The sequence below is a fragment of the Tinamus guttatus genome, unplaced genomic scaffold, assembly GCF_059628265.1.
Source record: "Tinamus guttatus ecotype Peru unplaced genomic scaffold, ASM5962826v1 Tinamus_guttatus_pri_ptg000314l, whole genome shotgun sequence".
In the NCBI taxonomy this organism is placed as follows: Eukaryota; Metazoa; Chordata; class Aves; order Tinamiformes; family Tinamidae; genus Tinamus; species Tinamus guttatus.
This window is the reverse complement of record NW_028288848.1, coordinates 11,671,473-11,693,683: the sequence shown is the minus strand read 5'-3', so window position 1 is coordinate 11,693,683 and position 22,211 is coordinate 11,671,473. Positions and strand designations below refer to the sequence as shown.

At 43.5% G+C, this 22,211-nt stretch overlaps 1 protein-coding gene across 4 annotated transcripts in view; it reads right to left on the bottom strand.

Moving 5' to 3' along the window:
* Window positions 1–6,336: 6,336 nt before the first annotated feature.
* MARCHF8 (membrane associated ring-CH-type finger 8) overlaps window positions 6,337–22,211 on the bottom strand; it is a 77,489-nt gene continuing 61,614 nt past the window's right edge. For 3 of the 4 annotated variants that reach the window (XM_088528773.1, XM_088528770.1, XM_088528771.1), the window contains 5 exons: window positions 15,785–15,864; window positions 14,636–15,481; window positions 12,502–12,682; window positions 9,382–9,529; window positions 6,337–7,715 (listed from right to left, as the gene is read on the bottom strand). In XM_088528773.1, coding sequence (XP_088384899.1) covers window positions 7,411–7,715; window positions 9,382–9,529; window positions 12,502–12,682; window positions 14,636–15,481; window positions 15,785–15,864 — 1,560 coding nt within the window. In that variant the 3' untranslated portion in view covers window positions 6,337–7,410. The remainder of the gene's footprint in view (window positions 7,716–9,381; window positions 9,530–12,501; window positions 12,683–14,635; window positions 15,482–15,784; window positions 15,865–22,211) is intronic. The other variant, XM_088528772.1, reaches the window with a different exon arrangement.

The following is a 22,211-nucleotide window of genomic DNA, read 5'->3' as shown; positions in this document are numbered from 1 at the left end:
ACACTCAGGGGCTCCCAGCAAAAATGATTGGGAGGTTGATTCTAGTGTAGCCTTAAAACATTAAGGATTGCAAGTCTGCTGCTTTGAATTTTGGAGATTTAACAAGCACATCCTGAGCAGTGGTGTTCTCCCTTTACCCTGTGAAGCTTCCTGGTTGCTTTATGCATAGCTATTTCAACCCCTCCTCTGATGTTAGAGCCTTTGAGACAACTTCATTCAGCTCCTTATCATACTCAAAGCAGGGTCTCCTCCCTGTCTTCAGCTCCCAATTCCTCTGCCACCAACATTTCCTTTTCCTCTCCAACGCACCTGAAAAGAGTATTCTTAGAGCTTGCCACTGCTTGACTCACTCTGTGCAATATCACATTTCCAACTACTCGATTCCAAGTAATGCATTGAACTTGCTCCCTGCTTCCTTTCCCCAGGACTCTGCCTCCCTTGCAAAAGACGTTTCCTCTCTCCGCAGCAAAGAGGAATGGGATTTCCTTGTGTTTGGTTCTTGTTCTGTAACGAGATACCCTTTCTGGATTTTTCTAAGGCCATCCATCCTAGGGCTCTAAAAGAGCACCCTTCTCTAACTGTATTGTAATAACATTGCACCCCATCAACCCCAAAATGCCAGAGAGCATCCTACACAGAGAACAGAACCCAGGGGATTTACAGGAGAGGAAAAACAACAACAACAACAACAACAACAAAAAGGATGGTAGATGGACATTGTGCTTCAGTTTCACAGCATCCATTGTGGGCACTTCCAGAGTCATCTTTATGGATCACATGCTGATGTGATTTGGTTCTTTCTAGCCCATGCCTTCTATGTTGTCTCTGCCCAGTCTTGCCCAGAGAGAAGCTGAGAGACTGAGAAATAGTGATAGGATTGAAAGAGGAAGCGAGGAAAAAGGAAGGAAAATGGGGTTACATAAGCAAAATGACTGTGCTATGGATGAATGGGCTGTGGATAAGGAAGTCTGAAACAGAATAGACAACAGTGCGATGGTGCACGTGGTGGCTGTGGGGAAGAGAAGGATTGCAGGAGTGGGGGGATGGTCCTTACAGGATGCACTGAGCAGCAACGCACAGTCCTCCTGGGGCTACTGGCTAGACGGGCTCCTGAGCCGCGCGGCCTGCAGCTCCCAGCCCGTCCTGTGCTGTGACCTGCCTCGGCCAGAACCAGCCTGATGTTTTGTTCAGCATCTGCCTCCTGCTCCACGTGCTGTGAGCCACCGTGGTCGGGCCAGAGCCACCACCACTACAACCAATTTCCCTTGCCCTCCTGACAAAGGCCGTCTCGCCTCTACCAGGCAATTTCTCTGAACGTCACTTTTTTCATCTTATCAGCTTTACTTCCCTGAGGTCTCTCTACAGTGGTTCCCATTAGAGCAGCTTAGCAGACAGAAACCCGACTCTTGGAGACTCTTGGAGCTTGTTTTTCAAAGGAGATGAGGTGTCAGCAGCTAGAACTGCAAAATGCGACTCCACCATGGCCTCCTGAAAGCAGCCGGGTGACTTTACCAACCCCAGCTGCTGCTCTCCTGCCTTCTCACACCATCTCTGTTCTGATCCAGGAAAATCATGCTGGTCTTGTTAGTCAAATGACAGAAATGTACTCACCATGGTCCAGGTCCTTGAGATAGCTGCAAAATTCAGCCTATTCCTGGAGTCACTTCGCTGTGCCTGTGCTGTTGAGCATTGCTCTGTTCTGCCTAGAAGATGGACGCACTTCACAGTAAGACTCTTTTAGGAACAAACAAAACTTTCAAGAGGAAAACAGTTTTCTAATTTGTTTGGGATGCCCTGAGCCCAACACCAGGAGCTCATTTACCTGGAGGACACACAGCTCCACAGGCTGTTCTTTAAGCTGTCCCATCAGCTCTTGATACCAGAGAGTGTCAACCAAACAGCAGACTCTGGAAACTCTCTTAGCATCTCTCTAACAAACTATTTCTGTATAATGGCCTTGCTGGCAGATTCTGTAAGCTTTATACAAGTAAATGATTTACTACAACCAAACTATACTAAGGAATATGGCAGAAGGCCTTTTGTTCATCGTGGAAAACATCTCCGTAGGGGTGCAGTAGTAAGACTCCCCCCCTCTTTCTCAGCTAAAATAAATACAAAACTAATTACTCTCTAACATGCAGATATACATATATAAAAATATATATACACAGACATACATAAAAACAAGAAGAAATATTTCCTTGTGCCCCCATGTGTCCACTAGAAGCAATGCTTCCAGGTCTTGCTGTTCTTTAGCCCTTATGGCTATATTTCTCACAGCAGTGCAGATGGCCATTTCCTTGACCTCTTGGTGCTAGAAATCTATCCACAGAAAACAGCTGAAGACATCCTGGTTCTGAGGCTGGGTCACGGCATGAAAGCCAACATACACAGCACTAAAACAGGGTTCATGCCCCCAGGCGAAGTGCAGCCACACACAAGTGCACGTTTACTCCCATTGCTTTTCTTCTTGGAAGAGAATTACAGTAGTGAGCATCTTCTGCTCTGCACAGGCACCAGTGCACATGGGAACTCTGACTGCAGACATGAAGCATTCAGAGCAACACTGTTCCATGCAAGTAGCTCGAGGGATTTTAGGACTTGCTGCAATCCTTTCTCCTGACCTCCTGCATGGCATAAGCCAGAAAATTCTTCATGGGATTCCTGCACCTGACCCCAAAGCACCTGAACAAAGTCACTGCCATAAAAGAGTAACCCGTTTACTCTGATGGCTCACCATCTCCTCAGGATTATGAATAATCTTTAACATTAAATTGTCACTGGTCCTTGCGGTGCATTGACCTGCTACACTGAAGAGCCATCAAGTCCTCTTACTCCTGTAGAGCTCAATGTTTCTCTATAGTAGGACCCTTTTTTTTTTTTTTAACAAAACGGATTCTATCCCAGTTTTGTTTTGTTTTTCTTATAGAAATACTTTATTGCTGCAGTCAATAACCCTGTGTATCACACACAAATAACCAATTACAGTTTAAGAAACTAAAAATTATTCTGCAAGTGGTAATACTGAGAAATGAATGTACAGGAAAAGATACAAAACTATACACTTAAGTTACTAGAAATTTACTAACTAAAAAAAAGTCTGCAGAAATGTCTTGTATAAACTATACAACACATGCCAGTGTCAAGTTGCTTAACATTATACAATCACCTATCTACAAATGTTTTACCTAAATATAAGATCTATTGCAATTTTTTTAAACAATTTTCTCCTATACAAAGACAAGTGCTTTCAGTACTTCATTGTAATATCCAGACACTGCAATATCTCAAAACTAGAAAATAATCACAAAATAGAAGGTCCTGCTTAGAAGTTTTCTTTGCATAACTAGGATAATCCTGTGAAAATCCAGCCAGCAATTTTGGTGTATTTGCCCTGTTTCACCCATATTTGGGAGGAAGCCAACACGGAGTGACAGCCCTCCGTTTCACTGCTGGAAGCAGCAGAATAAACCAGAAAATGAAACACTCCACTGCTCCAGAGGATCTGCGGATCTGTCTCCCAATTTGTAACAGAGGTTTATCCAGCTGAGCACAGGCTGGTAAGCAGCAGCTCTCATGCATTTGCTTCAGCTACTGCTCCTTCGTGGGATTTCTCCTGCTGCAGCACGGAGCCCCAGCACTTCTCCAGCCCCGGCAGGCTCTGTGCAATCTTTGCTGCATCCCCCTGTGGAAGCAAAGCCAACCTGAAAGCCCTTCAATCATAAGAACCTGTCTCCAGGTCCAGCCGATCTCTTCCAAGCACAGGTCAACAATTAAAACCCCCAAATACAAGGTTACAGTTGAGGAAAATCCTGAGATTTCATAGGGATTTATGATTTCATGATCTCTTAAAGTGCATCATTTCCATAGCACTTATCAGCACTTCTAACACAATGTATGTTCATGATATACTAAGTAAGATGCAGCAGGAGAATTTCCTTGGCACAGCCTGTGTGTTTTGGGACAGGACTTTACTATGCAAATCAAGAGGAGGTTGGTCAACTGCCTAGAGCATTTATTTCCAAGGGGCAAATCAGTAAAGGCTCTCGCAATCTAGGGAGTGATTGGAGTAAATGATATTAAGAGTCTATCCCCTCTGTTCTCCAAGAAGTCCCAGGGAACCTGACTTTGGGCTTGGGACCATCACCAAAAGAGGTCAGACTTTTATTCCAGCCATTTGTAAAGCTGCCAGGAGAAGGTTTGGGAACGGCTGGTCTGGCCAGGAATGGTCACTGCCAGCGCTGACAGCCAGGTGGGAAGGACGGAGCTCACCTGAGCTAGCGGCAGTGCCTTGCAGCAAGAAGTTGAAAGCTGGTCAACAGGGTCTCCTTGAGGAGAAAGAAGGAAAAAGCACCATTCGGCCTTTTTACACTATTTGATGGCACCACGCGTAAGTAGAGAACTGCACCTCTAGAAGCCCTCTGTTAACACCAAGCAAGAAGCAACACGAGAAGAGCTACCAGCATAAGCAAAAACCAATGACAGAGCCCACCAGAGGAATCTGTTCTGCAGCCCTTGCTGATATAAGCAGTTCTAAAAGATATAAAGAATTGAAAAATAGGTCTTATTTTCATTGAGAAAAGATGTACCAGGAAAAGGGAATGGGTGGTTAACAGCAGCACTGACTGAAATAGTTTCATCTGCTGCCTTTTTTTTTTTTTTTTTTTTTAACTCCAGCCAATTTTACCGGAGATGATTTTCCTTTCCAAGATACACAAGGGCACAGCAAGAGCTATCAGTAACCTGAATGTGCTGAACACTAGCTAGCATATGCCACACAGAGCTTCCAAAATGCCAAACAAGATTTTACAATGTTTCACCAGGAATGACTGATGACAGTGATTGAAGCAGGACAGTATGTAACAGTACACCAGATTGGCACTGTCACAACACCAGTGCCTCAAACATGAGAGCTGAGAAACAGGTTTTATATCAAAACTTGTCCATTTTCATTTCACCCATTGGCCACAGATCAGATGAGAATTCACACAGCATCAGTCAGCAGCTGCTCCTCTGTGTCTTGCAGGTGTAACATGAGCACCTTGTTACAGATGTGTAAGCATTGCACACGCGGGCACTGCAGAACAACATGATGAAGACATGTAAGACCTGATATTTAACCCACCTGAGTTTTTCCAGTGAACCTTTTCGCAGAACAACAACAACAACAAAATCGAAGACTATATTATTATCTGGGCTCTAAGTAACAGAACACGATCAATCACCGCAGAGTTCAGGGAAGGGCTCCAGTAATTGCACTTTGCATTATGGCAGGCGTAGGCAACTGCACATAGCCACGAAGGCGGCTGCTCAGGTACTAGCAGGGTATGCAGGGCTTGTCTGCCTGTATCACATCCGTATGGTACACCGTGACATCCAGCATAACATACAAGCCCAAGCCAGCACAGCTCTGCTAGGACTGTCTAGAGGTGTTGTTTTTTCAAACATCTCAGAAACAAGGTTCCATTTGTTCATGAAGATCACAGCCACTTAGCTTCAAGCATGAGATCTCTGTCTCATTCTCACACACATCCTCGAACAGCTCTTAGGAACCACTCATGCCTTCTCTTAGCATAGTTCCCTCTCTGCCATTTAAGAAATCTACTGATTTTTAAAACAAAGCTTAACTTAGAAATAAATTAATAATCACTTTTTAGGGAAAATTCACTGACCTCTTGCTGGTCTTCTTCTTGGGGATAAATCAAAGCAAAAAATTTAATTACACAAATGTCTTCCCACTAAAAGTTGTATTTGAAAAAGGACTAAGTAAAAACTGAACTGGACCTTAGGATATAGCTCAATACCTCAAAATGTAATAAAACTTTTAACCAAGATGTCTAGGCAACTCCTACTAAGACCGAAGAGATTCTCATTGACTTTGCTTTCTGTTGGACAAGGCTCAGGTGAGAAGAGTTTTCAGGGGCAGTTTTCAGCATTTTCACAGGCAGAGGGGCTCTGGGTGTTGGCTTTTACCGTGGCTTCGTTTCCATTCCAGTCACAGATGGCAGATGTGATTTACACAAGGGCTTGAACAGAGACAGTGGTTCGGTGAGTAACGACAGACACCCCAGTGTTCAGGCGACTCTGTCCAAACCTCTTCAAATTGATTTTAACTGTCCCTTTTCTCATTAAGGCAGAGAGTTTAAAAAGCCAGCCCCAAATTGAACACAACAGACCCCATTTTTCTCTATCCATGTAATGCATCACCATGAGGTCTCAAAACAGACAGATCATTATAAACTCATCTACTTAATGCAATATTTACTTCTTAGACTTAGCTTTCAACATCTTATCCCACAATGAAAAATTCCTGGGTAATTCACACAGGACACAGCATTAATGAAGGGAAAACAAGTTCAGCTGTATTGACTAATAAAAGTCTTTTCACATTTTTACCAAGGTAGCACCAAACCCTTTTTCAGTGGTTTGGAATGCACGTTACATCAGATATACTTGTTCAGGTCTGCCAATGGTGTAAGAGACCTCTTTAAAACAAGCAAACAAGCAAAAACTAAATCCAGTCCCCAAAACAGAGCACCGAATCCATTACGCATTGAAAACAAACACTTTACACATCCACTACTCTCCATATACAAGTCACAAGTGCAATATCCTTTGAAAACATCATTCCTCAAAGGAAACCCAAAGAGGCAGAGTTTTTAGTGTTATGCTTAGTAAGATAACGTGGGCATTTGCTGGAAATCGTGTTGGATTTTTTTTTTTAATTTTTTTTTTATAAGGCAAGAGGTTTATATTCCAGTAGAATGGAGAGGGCAAAGAATAAAGAAATGTTTTGAAAATGACATATTCTTTCAAGTTTCATTTTCAATGGACACACATATTACAAATTAAAGATTCTGAAAAGTGCTATATGCTTTGTAAGTCTCACCACAATATGTAAAGCATAATCTGGCATCTGCTGCCTAAAACAAAATGTTAGTGGCAGTGTTAATGGTAGGTTAGATTCTAGTCTCTCATTTCTCTCAGTGTCCGGGTGTCTGGGACAACCTCCTTCGCTGTGCTAAAAAAAAAAAAAAAAAAAAAAAAAAAAAAAACACATGTTCCAGATTCACTCTGAGTCATCTTCTAAAGTAACAGACTCCACAGAGTTGATGACAGTTCACTAGTGGTTTGCTTGATACCAAAACCAAGGCTCATTCTACCCAGTATCCTGTGGCTCTTTGATCAGCCAGTCCAAGAGACAAGAAGTTGAGAGGTATGCAACCATGATAACCTACTGACGGACATGTCAAGGGGATTTAAAAAAATTCTAACAAAGCACAAATGTAAAAAAATTCATCTGACAGCCCTCAGCTGTTAGCTGATTTTTAAAAAGGTAGAGAAGTTTTCAGTAAACAATGATATTTTAAATCCTCAGGGACATACAGAAACATCCCTCCCACCCAGCAATCAGACGTGAAGAATTTCTGCAGAACAGTCTTCTGGCTCTGTGTAATGTGAAGAGTTTGTATCTGAATGGTGAACCCCAAGCATTTCTTTACTTTCGAAGTTTGGCTCCATTAGTGCAGGTTTTTCAAAAATATTCTTTTTGCTAGTTTCCGGACAGTTTTGTACATATATTACTCGATTATAAGCTTTAAGTCTCTTCCATAGCTGTACGTACACTTTGCATTGTACATACATGAATAGAAGTCCTCCAGTGAAACCAATAGCCACAACCACCAACTTAGTCCAAAATGGCCACTCTAGAATCCCTAGAAGAAAAAAAGAAAACCATAAAAGACCAGGTCAATATTGGCTATATATTGACTGAAGCCCTCAAAGACATCTTTAAGGAAATGGTCACAGACCATTTTTCTTGTTTTGTTTTTGCCCTTTTCAGTCAAATGCATGCAGATTTCTATGACTGTCCATATATTGTTCATATCCTACATACTTGTTCATATACTAAATGTATTCTCACTCATCAGAGGAGAAACAAAGCAATTGCTCCTCTGTGTCTAAGCCCCTGTGCAGCACAACTCCAACGAGAGTCAAGACAACAGTCAGTAATAAGTTTAGATTCCTTTACACCTTAATCATTCTGTGAGTCTGGGAAAAAGGTGGCTTCCCAAGTCCTCCAAGCTTTTACTGAGATGCATGCCACTTGGTCTTTTGGAAACACATGGTAGCATGGGAGGAATGAAAATGCTTTGAAAATACAACAGGAATTGTGACAAGACAACTGATGAAATCCTGCCAGTGATTAATACTGCAGAACTGCTGATGAACAGGAGGGCACCTCATCTCAGCCACAAGCAGCAATAGCATATGCTTGCCCTGTGTGGACACAAGCATACACACACACACGCACACTCCCTATATTCCCCAGCTTGTTGACAGACTCCTCATTCAGAACCCAAATGAGGGCAGCGAAGAAAGCATGGCAACAAGCACCAAATATTCAAACTATCACTGCCATGCTCCTCTAAAACACTAAGATGACCTGGAGGCTATAAATCTTTGTAGGCATGTGCTTTTTGTTATCATATGGCAACCTTACTTTGAAGAGCCAGCAACTTTCACAGCTTGCCTTGAAACAGTTTTAACGGCTCCCGGCCTTGGTGGTTACAACTTGTCCCTCCCCATGCCCATAGCCAGGGAGAGCCCAGCTGCCAGCGAGACTTCTGCAACAGCCGCACATTTACAACACATCAAGATAAGCAGGCATCAACTTGTAAGTTTATGGCTGGCATATTAAAGAAAACGAGCTGCTGTCCAAGAAGTTAATATATCCCAGCAGTGGGGTGGCAGCCACTGCATGAACTCCACTGTAGGTCACCTCAGTGTGTGAATCGCAGTCTTAAGCATCAAGATTGTTGATGCTTAACACCTGATTGTTTTTCTGCTTCCTGCATCAACACTTATTAAAATTTCCCCCATGTAACACATCTTACAGAAAATTTGTGCTGACCCATTTCAAACACGACTGAATAGAAAGAATAATCTTGTTGATTTACCTTGAAGATTTGGATTAAAGGGCCTCTATTTCTTCTTTCTAAATTATCCTGGTTTTGCCCATTTAAGGGCAGCCAAAGTGGCAAACAAATGCTCACTTCCTTACCAGCTCAGGAACTGTTCCAATTTTAAACCAAATTAGCTAAGCCAGAGCAATTTTGTGTCTAGCTACAGTGGATTAGCTCTCATATCTGTGCACTTCAGGTGCAAACTAAATTGACATGAAACAGATTTAAGAGCACCCACAAACAAATTTGCTCTGATCTAGCAAAATTACTTTAGAATTGTGCTTTTAAATCAACTCAATCTCAGGCTAAGCCAAAACATCACCTGCGCCCTCCTGTGCTCAGCATCATCTCTGCTCTTATTTAGGATAAATAATTATTTCAAGAGGAAGAGAGGGAAGATAATCAAGTCCCATACCAGTAGTCTGTCCCTGCTTTATCTCCTCGGCGGTCCTGTCTATGAGGACGTACAGAGACCACACGACGCAGGTGATGGCGATGATATGGAATGTCACGGAGCACATGATCTTCCTCCTCTCACTGGCTGTCATCTGCAGCTTCTCCCACTGCCAAGAAACCCACACACAGAGCAAGAAATGAGATGTTAATTCTGATTACTATTGTATATACACACCAGAAGAGAACACTAGTAAGAACACAAAACACTTTCTACTCTGGAGATTTTGCATTCAGTTGTCACATATATTTACCATTAGCCACAGCAGTGGCATCTGTGTTTTGTTTTCCGTGTTTCAAGGGCAATAAAACACTGAACCACACATGCCCTAAGAACAGGCAGCAGAACTGCAATGAGAGCTTTTGTAAGTGAGAGGGTGCAGCAAGTTAAGACCCCAGATTTTCACCTATTAATAATGTTTAAACAGTCCCAACAAAAGCCATAAAATGTCTTTAGGAAGGGTAATAGACAATCATTTTAGGTACTTATACTTTCCATGTAGAGTCAAGATTGGCCTTTCTCACACTTTCACAAAGTACTCAGTGGGACGCATAAGCTTCACATCTATGTGTGTCTAGAAAGGCACATTTGATGGAGAAAAGGCGTCTTCAAAAAGGAGTCAGAATATGGAAGAGAGTAAGGATGACCTCAGCAGCGTGACTGAGATCACCCATCATGTTGAATTATTCCAGTGCTACAACTACAAGAACAGAGACACTGTGAGCCTTGCTGTCTTGCCAAGAGGGGATCACTTCAGCCAGTCAAAGCTAGACCTACAGGCAATCAAATTTCATCATGGCAAAAGAACTCAAGGCCTCCAGCAATGATATGCTAGACTCATACTGTGCTAGAAAGCTATAGTGTTTCCATCTTCTTTGAAAATGATAGATCAAAACATTTCCTTTGGACTTTATGTTATAAACAGAGAAGTGTTTTTACATCTAAACAAAGGTATTTACTTCCTACAGAAAGTATGAACTTATTCATTTATTTAGCCAAAATCCAAGTGTGTGAGCTCTATTTGTGAATGCTGTCACAGCACTACAAGAACTTGCACTTGCACTGATTTTTTTCATCTTTGCTCCACAGCTTCAGCTCTCTTGCTAAACCATATCTCCCATGAACTGCTGGCATCCCAGCTACCAAACATCATCTCTTCAAGCAATGTAAGCGCACAGCTAAGGAGCAGATATTCTGTGACTATGCAGTAGCCCAAAGAGGAAACTGGAGTCTTTAGGTCCCTGCTGTCCAATTCTGACGGCACAGCAACCAGCATTTCCCAATCAAAACAGTCAGCATTTCTTTCAGTGCTTTTTTTTTTTTTTTTTTTTTTTAGTGTTGCTAAAACAAAATTCAGCAGAAATTCAGATTTAGTGTTTTCTTTTGCTGTTGAAATTTAAAAAGACAAGAGAGAAAAAAATTGTCTCCCCTCATCTTTACTGGAATCGTGACACAATTTATTCCTCAGTCTATTCCCTTCATATCCAAATGCTTGAATGCTTTGCAGACCAATAAATACACGCTGCTGCAAAACAGCCTTACAATTCTGGACAAGCTTAAGTCCATTTCCACTCTGCAAAAAAAGCACAAGCTCTCTTATTTCTCCCATCCTGTCCATTATCAGCAATTCCAGACTATTTCCTCCTGGCTGACAAGATACCACAAATGAGGAGTTAAGCACATGGTGCCACCTCTTCTTCTGGCTTCAGCTGAGCCTCTGCAACAACCCTTAGATGAAGTGAGAGTTAAAATTTCATCTCCTCCTGTTTACGACTCTGTCCCTGTCTTCTGGCATCTGGTCTCTTTCCCACAAATGACCTGTTCAGAAATAACTAATGCTGTTGAGTGACTCCGTTCGGAAAGTGCCTACTAGCTTTTCCTCACAGTGAGCAAGAATTCAGAAAATGCCACCCAGCTGCCCCAGGCAGAGCGAGCACTTTCTACACTTTAATGCTTTGTGGCTGGGTTGCGTGAAGTGTCATCCCTATGGACAGGGACTATGACAGTGTAGTAGCTCAGAGCTGTTACGCTCTGTGCAAAGCAGGTATCAAGGAAACAGCTACAGTTCTCAAAAGGCAGTGATTCACTGCAGTCCTGAGCAGCAGTCTTCCTATCAACATAACATGTTACGCTGTATATTTTGCAGACTGCACATCTCTGAAAAAATAGAGGTGCTTGATATCAGCCCTATATTCTATTAGGAGTCACTTTTAAGAATCTGACAAGCTCCCAAGCAGCTCTTGAAGGACTTGCCACACTACGTGATTTAGGATCACCACGCTTGAATTTCCTATTTGCTCTAGACTGAGGTTAGGGCTACTAATTTCTTTCTTTTTGTTGCATATGGAAAGATTTGTCAGTGCTATGAATACCACTAACTTCCATGTCAAAATCCTGATGGCAAGCACCAACTGAATTTGAAAGCCAGGGGGAGATGTGGCAGAACAAAAAGGATGCAAACAAAACCTGCCTTACTATAAAAGCAGCATTTACGTATAGCTCAGGTCATCAAATTAATCAACTGCATTATTTTTTACAAAACAAAAATACTGCTTCTAGTCATCTAAAGTACTAAAACCCAGTCATAGATAATCTATGAAAAGATAAAAATGAAAATATATTTACACTTGAGCTTTCTTTAATGTATTGAATATTGTGGCTAATAGATTTGCCTCTTACGGAAAGGCTACAGATTTTAACCAAATCATATTCCTAAAGTGAGATTCGAGGGAAGTTAAACCTGAAATCCTCATACTTGCAAGAGATTTTAATAGCCACATGGATGGCTGGGATTCATTTTGGCTTGGGATTCCCACCTTGAATTCTGGAAGCAGAATTATCCTTACAAAGGCTGACATCAGGAAAACTCTTATTTAACTCTCAGAGCTGGATTCAATTGATGTTGAATTAGTGAGGCTGAAGGTTAAGCAGGTTTCTTTTACACACACACAGGACAGACCAGGCTTTAGTAAAGAGCCACACAAACATGATACACATGAGTTCCATGGGTCCATGGATAGGGACAGCCTATTTCGGAGGAGAGCTGTGTCTGATCAAAGCAGTCCCTCTCTGTGTGCCTACCTTTCGCAAAGGCTTCAGTTTTGTCTCCATGATGAACTCATACTTGCAGAGTTCACAGCATCGTGTATCAGAGCTCTTGATCCATTGCTGCAGACAGGCTTGGTGCACAAAATGAAGACTTCCCGTGCAGTGACAGGGGGTAATCAAAGGGCTCTCATCATCTCCTTCGCAGTGACATATCCTGCATCAGAAACAAAGCTGCTCATTAGGAGCAGAGGAAGCAAAAAGGATGCAGAAAAGGCACGTAATATCTACGATCACATATAAGGTTGTCCACTGATGATCCTTAGACATACACACCAGAGGAACGTATTCCATAAAAGGAGCTGAAACTAGGAACCCCCTTGCCATGCACGCACATACACACACCAAATAATTGAGCACAGACACTGCTAACTAGAGAGCTTCTATCTACTAGATGAGGTGGGCACACAGAGCCTGACAGAAAATCAGTATCCAAAAGAAAAAAAGAGGGTAAGAAATGACAACTCTTCATCGACTAGAAGAATCGTACTTCACTGAGAATAGTATTTGAGCAGATCACACAGTACTTTCCAGGACAAAACATGCACAGAGATGCACAGCTAGCTATGGATTACAATTTAAAACAGAAGACAAAAACAAATTTCCCAAACCTACTGGAAAAGAGCCCATGCTATAATTATGAAGAGTTAATTTAGGCAGCCTAGATTTTGCACAAAGTGATTTTTTTTTTCTAGTGCACATTGCTAAGAGACAGGCCCACAATGCAAAGCTAGAGCACTGAATTTCCCCCACATGCACTTATTCTGAATGGACTGTTTTGCTCTCCAATTCTCACTTCTCAAGAGCTGCCAAGGAAGCATCAGGCCTGCAAAATTCCCCATTTCCCTCACTGCCTACTTGGTAGACAGGGGGGATGCCTGATAGGGTGTTACTACCAGGTGGTGGTATTTCCATTCTCAATTTATATGCATTTGGTTTGCATCAAACATCTTTAAGTCCTTCTAACTGCGTGGAAAAGGTAACCCTAGAGATCACGAATTGAAAGGGGATAGTAAGGAGCTAGGGGAATGAGTATAAGTTACTAAGCATGTATGAACTATATCCTGGCATGCTGCCATCCCTGTCTATTACTGAAATCCCTTACTGATGTGGAGCATCTTGCCTCTTGCAACCCTGTTGATAGCTGGTAAATGGAAATGAAGGAGGGGGAGGATTACAAGAGCACATTGTCAATGACAAGCCAGTAAGAAACAAGATTTGGCTGAGGACAGAAATAAAATAATATTGGCAGGTAGTAAGAAAGCCAGTTTCAGAAAGCAACAGCAGGGAGGAAAAGTTTAGGATAGAAACACGCTACCTAGAGGGGTGTGATAATTCCTCCTGCACTTGCTGTTTCTGGCTCCTCAGCTACATTTTGGAGCTGGGATGGGGCAGGTTTTCCAAAAACTCACCCTGAAGACAATCCAGAACTGCCTGTTCCTACCATCTCTGGGCACGATTAATCTTCTGTGGCTGGAAGGAGGACACACATCCTTTTTGGACCTCACGCTACAGACATCACACAAGCCAGTCACTAACACTCAACACTCAAATCCCCCTTTCATGCATCCAGAAAGCCTTTTGTACACAAAACAGTTGTGAACTGGGATAAAAGCATCAAAAACCAAAACCATATTGACCATATCTCAAAATCAATACTCAACAAACCTTATTCCTTCCTTATTACTCAACAAACTCTCTTCCTTATTACTCCCCACCCTTAATCCAAGCCAGTAAAAACTCTCAATGACTCTGGGGAAACACATTGCTTATTAAAAGCTAAGAAAAGTTCATCTCGACCTTTAATATGTATAGCTGGATTCTCTCATTATATCCCCAGTTTGAGCACCAATACCACCTCACGACCCCAAACCTAAAACAAGTTGCAACTGAATTTGATTCCAAAGGAAATTTTTTTGCTTAGTGGACTTGTTAAGTGCATTAGAGGGATGTGAGAAAGAGGGGAGGGAAGGCTGCACACTTCAAACCGCACATACTAAAGCAAGGTAAAAAAGAAAAGAGAGAGAAAGAGCACGACGGCAGAGAAAGCAGAATGGTCACCACCACACATGGGAGAGCTCAACAGTAGGCAGTTCTCCAATAAACCAACCTGCAGGTATCCCCCGAAGTAGACACAGGGGAGAGAGGGGGATATTTTTCTGAGAGGGGGGAAGGACAGTCAAGATCACTGTCCTTCTCAACGGAACAGAGTGGTGCCCGCTGCTCTTTTGTGTTCAGTTTCACTGAGGTGCTGTCCTCAAAGACGTCGTCATCTCCCATATCATCAGAGCAGAAGTCTGTGCTCTCCACCAGCACGCTGGAGGATTTCTCAGCTTGGAAGTGACTGGAATAGCTCTCCAGTTCGAGGAACTTATGCAGGCTGCTGGCGCTGGAAGTGTGGGAGAAGGAAAAAAGGTAGCGCAGCAGTTTTTTGCTCCTTGAGGTGTCATGGTCGACCTTGTCCTCCAGCAAGGGGATGTGTACTGTGCTGTAGTTCTCTGCTCCTCCCGATGCATTCGAGTAGTTGGAAAGGGAAGGGATGTAAGAATGTTTAGAATTGCTAAAAGAAAGACGCCTGAGATTCAGCGGTTTCCTTTCTTTAAGATGAAATTTGTTAATCCTTAAGCACTGCTCTTGAGTTGGGGTCAATTTGCCTTCTGAGCATGTTCGCTCCACATAGTCAAAGCACTCACTGGTGCTCTGGGCCTTCTGGTCCACGTCATTGAGGGACTTAGAGAATTTCAGAGTGCGGGTGGGCTTTGCATTCTGAGCAGACCTGAGTGCCTGGGCCCAATCCTGCCCACGGGAGTTTTTCTTTGCTGCATGTAACGTGTCCTGACAGATTACTGTCACAGTGACCCCTTGTGTCAGATTGCTCTGGCAGTGAGGAGTTTTCAAGACAACAGCAGACTGCACTGGACTGTGATGACAACATTCAGAAAACACTGCACTGGAACTGCATGCAGAACAGTGGAATAAAAGCACAGAAAGTAAAAACAATTACAATAAGAGAACACATATAATTAAAAGTGAAGAAATGGGAGTTACAGCTAGTGTGGGAATGGCAAACATAGCAGGCCAAATGGTGAGTGAGGCTCAAGGAAGCAGCGTTAGACAGAGGTTAAGTCAAACACATGGGACGTTTCTAATCAGAACCCCCCATTGCTTACTTCCCAGCACACAGGCTTTTCAGTTTCGATTTTTCTTAGTTCGAATCTTGCATGAGCCTCAACATAGTCATGGAAACAACACACTTTACCTGCAGATGTCCTGATTGGATGGAGTAACAGAAGTCCGAGAGAAACTATGAGGAGCAGAGACAGAGGTTGGACTACCAGCCTGCAGTAAACAAAAACAAACAAACAAAAACAAAACAAAAAAGCAAGTCATTGGTAGAAAGAGTTTGGGCAGGCACTGCAGTTAACTTCAGGGTTAAACACAGCATATGGAGTCCGCTATCACACTACATCTGACACCCAAGGTCTAACTGCAAGAAAGGCAGGCGTTATTGCCATGCACTAGAAAGGGAGGTCACACTACCTCATCCCTGGAAAAAACAGTAACTGGAATACAAACACTTTCCCCCAAGGTGAAATGCAGCCATCTCTGGAGCGGAACTTGCCAGCTGTCAAATATTGCCCAGAACAATAGCTGAGGAAATGAGCAGTGGTGCAGTAATTAGAGTAATTAGATGGAGGTGTGTGTACAGGCTAGTTGGAATCTAGCTACTGCATAATAGCTAATCCCTCCATTTATAATGATAAGAGTTTGGAGACTTGTTTTTCATAACACAGAACCTTCAGCAACTCAGACACTGTTTAGGGACTTAGTTTCAATACTAGCATATGCACACGAGCACCATCTGCCAAGCCAGACCATTCCCTGAAGTACTCCTGGTACTTGGAGGCCTTTCATCCTGCTCTTATTCTGACAAGGTCTTCCACCTACTTGCAGAAAAGCTGTGGCAGCAAACCCACTTACAAGACCTGACACGACCACAGTGAGAAGAAAAAGAGCTGAAGAATCCAGAATTCAGTTGAACTAACCTATTCCTACCTTCCCTCCCCTTCCCACCTCTCTACTCCCTCGCAAAAAATATGAACTTTTGGCATGTTTGATACCTGAGTGTTGCTCAAGCAAGAGTCCTACTTCAGCTGAAAGTAGATGGCCTACTACTAAAGGTATTTTCTGCCACTATGTCCTGAATCAGGATCATTCATGGAAATCCCCCACCCTTCCTCAAGGCTTTAGAGAAGGCGACCTGTTTTGATGACATCTTTACACTGGCTCTCCCATCCTCCACAGATGTTGAACACGCTGTGCAGTTTGTCCACTGCTGCGAAACACAGCCCGCATTTCTAAATTCAAGCAAAGGTCTCTAGCTCTTTTGATTTGCAAAGCAGAGCTTGAACCCCACAAATGAACAGCGTGGTCAGCACAGCATGGAACTGCCGACACGCTGCTTTGCTGCGCACAGCCCGCCGGGCTGGCACGGACCCGGGGCTGGGCAGGCCCTGCGCAGACCAGGAGAGCACCGGGGGCCACAGGAGCTCCGTGTGCTCAGCCCTGCGCTCCGGCTGCGGAGATAGCGGAGCCGCCGCGGGCTCGCGGATCCCTGCTCACAGCACGGGCACACGCAGCACCCAGCTCAGGTCTAACCGATTCCATATTTAATCCAGCAAAGGCCTCTGTGGTATTATTTTAACAAGACTGCTGCAGGCTTTAGCAAATTGCTAGCAAAAGCAAGGTCCCTTGCCACACAATATACTTTTTGTGAGTGAAGACAGATATGCTAGATGAATGCTACTTTATAAACAAAAATGCAAGTGCCTTCAGTATAACATGACTCAGCTGTTAAGGTTCATTTTCTGCAGCCAACAGAACTGAGGGGAGCAATGTTCCGGCCTCCCACGTGGATGACTCGGTTCCCCCACACCAAATAACCAGGTTTCCATCTACAACTGGGCCTGCAAGACCCAAACACACATCTCTGCATCGGTAGCAAGATCTTAAGCTGTTTCCAATCCTACCCAGCTATGTATAAGACAAAAAGAAGAGAATAGATAATGCAACTATGTTCCTTACATACAGGATGCTGATCATATGGTGAGGTAAAGTCAACTATCTTCTGCAATTTTTTAATTTTATTCTCAGTCTTTCCTGAAAGTAGGCTCAAACCTGACTTTAAACCCTCTCTTTCAAAAAGAGTTTGCACAGTAATTATTCTTTTTTAAAGAAAGACAAGTTAGTGAAAGACCTGACATGTGGAACTGCTATAATTATGCAAATAAAGATTAATAAGACTTAAGTAATGAATTATTTAAAAAGACATATTTAGCAATCTTCTAAAAACAAAATATTGATCCAGCATGTTGCATTCTAACATGGAAACAGAGCCATATACTGTTGGAACTGAAGTCACAAATCAACTGCCTCAGGCTTTCTGCTAGGATCACGGCACAGAAGGTATCCTGCATATAAAGAATCTGCATGCTTTTCTTTTTCACTTTAGGGATAAAATACTCTGAAAACAGCACATACAGACAATCTCATAGCAGATTACTAGAATCAGTGACGCAAAATTTCCCTTCCAAACCCAAGATATCCATTTCTTAATCCAGCTCCCTGGCACCAAGAAGGAGTGACAAAGATATGATGCTTGGGAAATCAAAAGGCCAGGACAAGCAAGAGAATATGAAATTTGATTTGCATTTTAAAAACACCTTTCTCTTTCTCACATCAAACTGGAGCCAAGCACTGTGATTTTTCCCACTGCTCTACTATTAATTCTTCTCATTTGCCAGTGAGAGACAAGAAGAACATTTAATATTAGAAGCTAAAAATCTAGGCCAATGCAACAAAGAATATATATACAACATAAACACCATCAGAATTCCTGTAAAGCTCAGCAGAGTGCAAATGGAAGTGAGAGTACAGCCATTACTGCCATGGTGCCACTGTCAAACACCAGTCTCTAGATGCCAGCACTGCTCCAGACAGCTTGCAAGGCCACATAAAGCACATTTCATGTTCCTCTCTCAGTGTCTTCCTGCTTCGACATGAGGCCTTCTTTTGCTCCAAATAATGCAAACACAACCAAAAAACAAACATAACCCCAGAGCCCGAGATGTCATTTTTGCCTTTCCTAGGCAAAAGCAGCGGGCAGAGGACACTGGCCAGTCATTAGAGCTCAGATATATTCGCTGACTCAAGACACAGCCTCTATAGGGCAGAGAGGTGCAACAGCAGGGAGGAAACATTGGCAGGCTGGGAGAGAACAGAGCAAAGAGGAGGTGACAGGATGGACAAATGCATCAGAGAGGCACCAGCACGGGGCACAGCCTTTCCCCTCACGCAGGGGCACAGCTCTAAAGAGCGCTTGCTCTTCCCTGAACTGCAGCTGCCTCGCACCATCCCCACCAGCCCCTCAGCTGCAGGGGGCAGGTTACTTATGGTGGGGACAGCAGTCAGGTTAAAACACTCATTACTTGAGCCTTCTGATATGCTTAATAGGCATCCTGAACTTTAACAAGCCCAACATTTACCCTTCTAAACCCAGAATCACATGCTGAACGACAGACTTCCACGTCCTTGCTCTGAGCATCATCGCCCCCAACGAGCCTTGCGAATTACATGCTAGCGAGCTGCCCAGTACACCCACACTGGCTGTCTAAAATAGCTCAGAATAAAGGTCAATAGGCAGTTAGCTGTGAATATCGACATTCCAATCTAAGGCAGCTCCGCGAGGTCGCCGCGCGCTCCGCCACGCTGGCATTTAGCTCAGCGCAGTGTTCCTGAAGGTGGCAAGCGCTGGAAACCTGCAGCTCCCTCTGCGCTCACTGCTCCTTCTCCTGCTGACTGAAATCAGGCCTTTTTAATTAAAAAAAGAAAAAAATACCTGCCTGTGGCTACATGCTGCCCATCAAAAAGCAAAAGCAAAAAGGAAACAAAGTGATCTTTGCAGTGAGCAGTGCTGAATATGTGAATGGCTCGGGTAGATCCCAAAATAACCCGCTCCTCTGAGAAGGCACTTCTGTATTTAGTTCCTGTCATCTCTCCTTGGGCTACACTTCACTACCAGCAATTATACCTCATTTTCTGTCACATTTCTAACAACTTTACTAAATTACCCACTGAAGATAGGAAGTTAAAAACAGCTCAGCTCCCAAAAAATTCCTCCATTGATTAAAAATGTCTGATGGCAGGGAAACAAATAGGTTTTCCCCAAAACTGCAAAGCTCGTCATTTGTAGGTGCCACATGATTTAGAACCAACACTGCTGCCCTATTACTTGTGCTACAAAAACACTTAGAAGTCTCAACTATGGACCTTAGAATTAGCATGCTAAGCATTATACAAGTTTAATAATAGAGCGTATCTCTCCTTTGGGCTTACAGCTGATGATAAGGCAGATAAGGAGTTAGAGAAAAGAAGCAGTTCTAAGCTTTTTACTTGGCACTTGCGGCACAAGGAGCTTCAGGCAAACACAGAGATAAGAATAGAGCAAGGAGCCAAGCACTACACAACTTTAATTTCAACCTGGTGTTTTGATTATGGGTCTGCCTCTATGTTCACTGTGATGAACTTATTTCAAAACTTGGCTTTAAAAAAGATAGAGCAATAACTACAGCAAAAATAGCTGCACCTGCTGTCAAAAATTCAACTGGTCTAAAAGATGTCCCAAATGTCACCAGACCATTGCAGGAATTTCTGACTGCCTCCCTTCCCTGTAAGGGCAGAATGAGCACAGTGACAGTCCACTCCATCGAGCTAATCCCAGCTACCACCAGCTCCTCCTCATGGGGATGACCGAGATGGAGAGAATTACAGCAGGCCTTGGATAAGAGCAGACATTTCCCATCACTGCCCCAGGGCTCTCTGTACACTGATCAGTGATCCAGGCCCACTGCCTTTAATCCCTCATCCCCTCAAACCCCTCAGTGCGATGCTTTTTGAGCACTGAGAACACAGCTCTATGATCTGCAAAGGGCCAGTGGGCATTTGATTTCTATCAGATTTATCTCTCTTGGTACCAACACATCACACTGATGGATGCAATGGAAACACACTGGTAAGGCATAGAAGCAGAGAAATGGTTATTGGGCTCTTTATTTTAAAACAATTCCTTTTATCATCCTCACACATATCCTATTTAAACATGTACCAGAAAGGCAAGGCTGCCTCTAGACACATGCTAGGCAGATCCTCACTGTGCATAGCACACACCTGAGGCACCAAGAGGCCTCTCTGCTGCTCACCCTCCTGTCCCTCTCAGTCCTCTGGCAGGACCTAGGTACAGAGGCTGTGAGTCCAAGCAAGGAGACCAGGTGAGTCGGTGGTGACAAGGGACACCGAGTGCCACCGCAGGGCATTCCTCGGGAACCTGTGGAACATGGCGCTCCTGCCTCCGGACGGTGAAAGGACGCCAGGGGCTGCTCTACCAAGAGACCCAAGGAACCAGAATATTATTCTTCAACAAGGGGCTGTCACTTCTTACACATTTGCCAAGCAAAATGCAATGAGCCATTACCTGTGCGTTGAGATATAGCCTTTGTTTTGAAACAAGTAGCTCTCAGCTCTGTGCAGATGTGGTAGCTATGGTTCTTTTATTTCCTTTTCCTCTATTAAAAGGGAAACAGCAGAAGCAAGCAACCACACTCCCAGGCCTCTCTCTCTCAGTAAAACCCCGGCCCCTTCCACTTCCCTTCCCTTGTACGGGGTGAGTCCCAACTCCATCTCTTCGGCAGTGTTTGCTCTGCTGAGAAGTCTAGCTTGAAGGCAGGCAGGGAGATCTTGAGAAAACCCACAAGAGGCACCCAGCTATTCCCTGGAGCCACTGCAGAACAAGTAACTGTTTGACTCCAGCTAGAGCTGCCAGCCCAGCCGATACCTTCATGAGGACGCAACGCGTTTGCATTTTCATGCTTTCTGCAAGACACCGTTGGAGTGCTCTTGCTCAAGTACACTCCAGCTATAAAGTCTCCAGCACTTAGCTCTGGAGAAGACGTTGCCCTTTCACTGCATGTGTGCCAAAAGAGACCATAAACCGAAGCAGCACACACAGTCTACAGTGCAGCAACAAGGATAACCGGTCATGCTGAGTGCACCTACTCAAAACTTCTTCAGGATTGCTTCTTCAAGAGGTGCCCTTCATACCTATAGGAAGGGATGATACTAATAAGGAGATGCCAGTAGCAAGGAGGAGCACCAGAGAACAGGGAGATTGTTATATTCTATACAACGACATTATAGCACTGTGTCCAAGCATAAGTTTCCATGCTTTTTAGGTGGGAAGAGAACATACCTTAACCTTCACATGATATAATTGTTTCTGTCTTTTCCACTCCCAGTAGCTCAGTAGAAGCAGCTTTTGTTTGTTTGTGTAAGTAACTTCTCCACTCCACTCCCCTTTCCCCCAAATAAGCTCACATCCCCGAAAAAGCCACCTCTGAGCGCAGTTCTTTGCAGTAAACCTTGGTCATCTGATATGCTACAGGACAACTAAGCTCAGTGATTGAAAAACCTGGTCTGCTTTTCCATGGATGGATGCTCACTGAATCCTTCAAAGCTTTAGGCAACCGTGGATGTGTGTATTCATATGCTTTTCTAAATCTGTTCCAAGCTGATGAACAGCCTAAATGGATTTTAAATTTCATAGCAAGCTTAGGCTACCACTTTGCATCTGC